Here is a 4,864-nt window from a genome sequence, read left to right as displayed (position 1 = left end):
TAGCAGCACTCCATGGGACTGTCTCAGGATTAACTGCTTTTGTTTATGTTTCCAAACACTTTGTCAATAGCATCCCCTCTGTAATAAATCACTTTTCTCCTTTCTTTCACACTGTTCAGAGGCAGATCATTTACAAGTTTGGAATACACACTCAAATAAGATTTTCCAAGTTACAAGAATTATTATTCACTCCAGGTAATTTTATTCTTTATATTATCTACATATTTGAATTTTTACTTCGTAAAGCCATAACAGTGTATAAGTATTTAAAATAAAAAACAAAACAACAAATCAAAGCCATCAAACAATTGGTCCCCAAAGAATAAAAGCAAGCAATCAGTTCAATAAACACACTTGATTTATTTTGTATAAAAAGGGTTAAGTTTACAACTAAACTTTTATAAAAAGTTTAGCATGATTAAGTACATCATTACACTTTTTGCAGAAATGTAAATTTCTGCCACTATACAAGAAAACTCTAATTAAAGAGTTCACAAGGTTTCACTCATATATATATTTATATATAAATATATACACAGCATTCAGTCCTAGGTTTGTGTCAAAAAGGTAATTTCTGACCACAGACTTTCCTAAAAAACTGAACACTGGATCCTTCTGGTACTCACGCTCCACCTTTGGAAAAAAAAGGCAAAGTCTGCTTTAAAATGGGCAACTCCTTGTGAGATTTTGTTTCGCTCCCCACGTTGGGAATAGTATATAAAGGAAGCCTTCCAACTAGGGAAAGGGTATTTAAGAGTCTCTTCATAAATAACTAGGTTCAGTCCAAGTTGAAGAATGGGGTGGGGATAAAGATCAATCTTGATTTTTTTCTTCTTTATTAATTTTAAAAGGTCCTTTTAGTTAAGATGTGGATTTTCCCCTCCAGATACAGCTGAAAAATAAATTCAGCACCTTTAGAAAAAAAAAAAAATCCTGTAGACATTTTCTTGTGCAAAAAAAAAAAAAAAAATCTCATCAGTGGAACACCTGCAAGAGATTGAAAAGAGGCATATTTAGGAGAATGCTAACAGGGCAGAGATCCGGACAGACTGGCGCCAGAGAGGAAGCCACAGTTTGAACATTTAACCAAACACTCAGAGATTGGGCAAACCCTGGCGTCCAGATGCAACACATACACGCTCACACACTCGCTCGCAAGAGCGCAAATTGAACATTAAAATAACACACACTCAAGGGAAAGGGTAGAAAGAGGATTCTCAGTCCAATCTCTATTTAGATCTCTGTAAATGCCGCGTTCAGAGGCGCCAGTCTGCCTCTTAGAGCAATTACTTGATTAAAAGCAGTCACTTATTTAAGTGATAGCGCAGACAATCCCACATCACAGAATTTAAGGAATTGTGCCAAGATTCCCAACTTAATCAGTCACTTCGGCCCAGGAAGTTAAGAGACTCCAAGAACAGATAACGAGAGAATTTGCATGAAGCAGCGAGTAGCATTAGAGCAGCCCGTGCTGCTTAATGAACCTTAGCAACAAAACACTTTGGTCTGCGAGACTCAGTTGTTAGTTCTAATTTCTTACAGATTATGATAAAGCCAGCTCCTGACCCAACTTTCAGGACCGGTTTTCAGAAATAACCATCACGCCTCCCCATTTCCCAGGGAGCCACTTTCCTAAACCTGAAGTTTAGAAGTATGAGATGCACCGCACTCACCGTTTGATTCAGCCACAAAGTGCTTTGCTGTCGCCTGACATGAGCTCTGAGGGGAACTCGGACGCCTGCGAGGAGAAGACACCACAAGGTTAAGGTAAGGAGGACAAGAAAAAAAAAAAAAAAACACAAACCAGACTGTCTCGAATCATGAAACCCTTCACCCGCGGCACCTCTGGCTGCGGAGTCCGCGCCAGCCGGCGGTGACCGCACCGCCCAGCCCCGTCCCGTCCCCTCTGGGTGACCACCGCGCTCTGACTTACGGACACTTCCCACACCGCCCTCAAGTCCCCAGTGTCGGTGGGCGGAGAGCGGAGGAGCAGCGGGGGGCTCGGGGGAAGGCGCTTACCTGTAGCGAGAGGATGCTGATGTCTGTGTTGAGGGTGGTGAGCGGAGTCCTGGAGGACGGGTTTTGCCCGGGTCTCTGATGGTGGAGGCTGACGATGCTGGGATGCGAGTCCAGGGCGATCTGCAGGTCTAGGATGTAGTCGATAACGTGCTGCAGAATTTCCATCTTGCTCACTTTCTTGTTCTGCGGGATGCTGGGCACCAGCTCCTTCAGCTTGGAGTAGCAGTCGTTCATGTTGTACAGCAGGCTCATGGGGTCATCTACGGGGGTTTTGCTCCGGGAGATGCCCAGGTTGTGCTCCGAGAGCCCGTTTTTCCTGACGGACCGCACAGGGCTGAAGGCTTTCATGCTGGAAGGCGGTCGGAGAGATGCGGACGGAGGGAAACCTGCGGGGCGCTACCGCTGCCCTCCTGCTTCGGGCGCTGCTGGAGCTCGCACTGAGACGCGAAGCCGCGCGGCCTCCTTTTATACCGCCGCCGCCGAGCCCGGCCCGCGCTCGCTGCCATTGGCGGCCGCCGACACGTCCATCACGCCCGGGGCGCCCTCACTGGTGGGGCGGACAGAGCGGGCCTTCCGCCTGGAGAGCCAATCGTGAGAGGGGGCGTGGCCGCACCGCACAGCTGAGGGAGTAAATAGTGCGCGGCCGACCCGCTGCAGCGGGCAGCGCTGTGCGGGCACAGCAGTGTGGTTGGCGTTCTCTCGTTGTCGCTGTCCCGTTCTCCTCCCCTGAGGGCGGCGGTGGGTGTTCATCCCTCCCGTCTCCCCTCTCCGTAAGGGCGCGGAGCGACAGCGAACGCGCAGCAGCCGTGAGGGGCGCGGGACAACCGGAGAATGGTGTGGCGGCGGCGGCGCCGGGGGGGGGGGCGGGTTGAACCTTCCCCAAAATCCCGGTGAACCGGGGCACGGAGGGGTTTTACCGCACGTAGCGACCCAAAAACACGGCAGGGCGGTGGGGTCGGCAGTAGGTGTAAGCACCGAAAATAAAAGAGAAATAAATGGTTAAACACACCACACACACACAGGCGCGGGGACGCCCTGACAGGAGCCGGGCCGGCCGCGGTGCCGTTATTAACGGGCGCTCATTAAGCGCGCGCGCCTATTACCTGTCAATTGCGTGCAGATCCTTTCAGGGTGACAAACGGCGAATAACTTTCGCTGCTTTTTTTTTTTTTTTTCGGTGGCAGCATCTTGCAGAAGAGGGTGGGGGAATGTAAAAAGGGGCTTTTTTGGTTAAACCACGTAAAACGCGGGGCGCGGCGCCCGGGGGGGGGGGGGAGGGGGCGCTCCGTCCGGGGGCGCCCCCCCCCCCCCCTCCCGCGCCCCGGGCGCCGCGCCCCGCCCCGCTCCCGGGACTGCGCGGCGCCAACCCCGTGACATCAGCCCCTCGCCGCCGCCCCCCCCTCCCCGCCCGGGCCCGGCGGCGCCGCTGAGGCGGCTGCCATGACGACCGGGGCTGCGCCCGCGGCGGCGGCGACGGGCCCGGCCACGCTTCCCCCTCTCCCGGGCGCACCTGCGAGCGGGGGCCGCCGCCGGACGCGGGAACCGGGGAGAGGGCGGGGGGGTGTCAGTCCCTTAAGCCGTGGGGGGGTGTCCCGGTGTGTGTGGCGGGGAGAACGGGGGCGGGGGGATCCCCGGGGGATCGGGGACCGGCAAGTTCCTACGCGCGTCCCTATCCCGTGCCTCTTAATGAAATTTTATTTATCTAAACCATCTAGTAATAATGTAAATGGGTTTAATTGCCGCGCGTTTAAGCCATCAAACCAGACTTGGGGGGGGAATATATATATTAAAAATCTGTTAAAATCGGCCCGTTTCCAAGTCATTGACACCGTCCAACCTATCCCAGCGGGGTGTCCGAAATACAGGAGTTTTCCAGGTACCGGGTGAAATATCTCGCTGCTTTTAACTTCCCGGTGCCTTTTGTTCGCCTCACGTTTCCAATTCATTCAAAGAAAGAAGTTTTCGAACTGGTTTTTTTTTTTTTTTTCGGGGGGGAGGGTGTGGGGTGGCTTTTTTTTTTTTTCTCTTTTCCCCTCTTTTTAGCGGGAGGGAGAGAGTACCGCATGCAAAATATTTAGTTACAACTTTGCGAAAGGCACCGGGCTGTAACAGCATTTTCTCCTTTCACAAAGGATTTTCCTGTTACTTTTGTGCCGGTCACAAAATTAAAAAAAAAAAAAGAGAGAAAGAGAAAAAAAAAGGCGAAAGAAAAAAAAAAAACTTGGGGGGTGGTGGGGGGGGAGAGATAAGGTCTGGAAAACAATCTGGAATTGCCAGGCTGTTGGTGGGAGCTCTGCGGGGCTGGCGTCAGGAAGTCTGCGCCGCCTTCTATTACTGTTGATCCAGCTTTGTGCAGCTGCACTCAGTACAATTAGCTTGTAGAAACAATCCTGCTGTAGGCAGCCTCTTCCCTTCAAAGTGCTTTTCTATACTGATCCCCTCACATCATGATGCTGGAAATCAAGTCACAAGCCGACCACTGTTTGGCCAACATCATCTGTGGGAATTCATTAACCTCCATCCCAGAGATGCAACAAGAGATTGTTTGTCCAGAACTAAACTTACAGCTTAATATGATGTAGCCCATACAGGAAAAAACCTGTGTCCCCATTTTTTTTCTTTTCTTTTTTTTTTTTTTTTTTGTCCATAACAAGAAACACATTGTGCTGCTTTTTCTCTCTCTCTCTTTTTTTTTTTTTTTTCCTCTTTAGGGGTGGGGAATGTAGCTGAAACCAGGCGAGAGCCGGCTCCTGCTAAAACTTTGCCATCAAACTGTTTTTTGGTTCATCGGGCTGCAGTTTCCATAGAAGCAACTTATCCCCGCGATCATCTCGTTGGGTGCACT

The 4,864-nt window shown here is 50.7% G+C and overlaps 1 protein-coding gene across 1 annotated transcript; it reads right to left on the bottom strand.

Moving 5' to 3' along the window:
• Positions 1-340: 340 nt before the first annotated feature.
• Positions 341-2,445, bottom strand: ID2 (inhibitor of DNA binding 2). The gene is made up of 3 exons (XM_082481133.1): positions 2,020-2,445; positions 1,674-1,738; positions 341-987 (listed from the first exon to the last, which is right to left on the bottom strand). Exons 1-2 carry the CDS (start codon positions 2,365-2,367, stop codon positions 1,682-1,684), a joined length of 405 nt encoding a protein of 134 aa, XP_082337259.1. The 5' UTR covers positions 2,368-2,445; the 3' UTR covers positions 341-987; positions 1,674-1,681.
• Between the last annotated feature and the right edge of the window lie 2,419 nt (positions 2,446-4,864).

This window comes from Vanellus vanellus (assembly GCF_965231255.1).
Source record: "Vanellus vanellus genome assembly, chromosome: 3".
Classification (NCBI taxonomy): domain Eukaryota; kingdom Metazoa; phylum Chordata; class Aves; order Charadriiformes; family Charadriidae; genus Vanellus; species Vanellus vanellus.
This window is presented reverse-complemented; position numbering and strand designations above follow the sequence as displayed.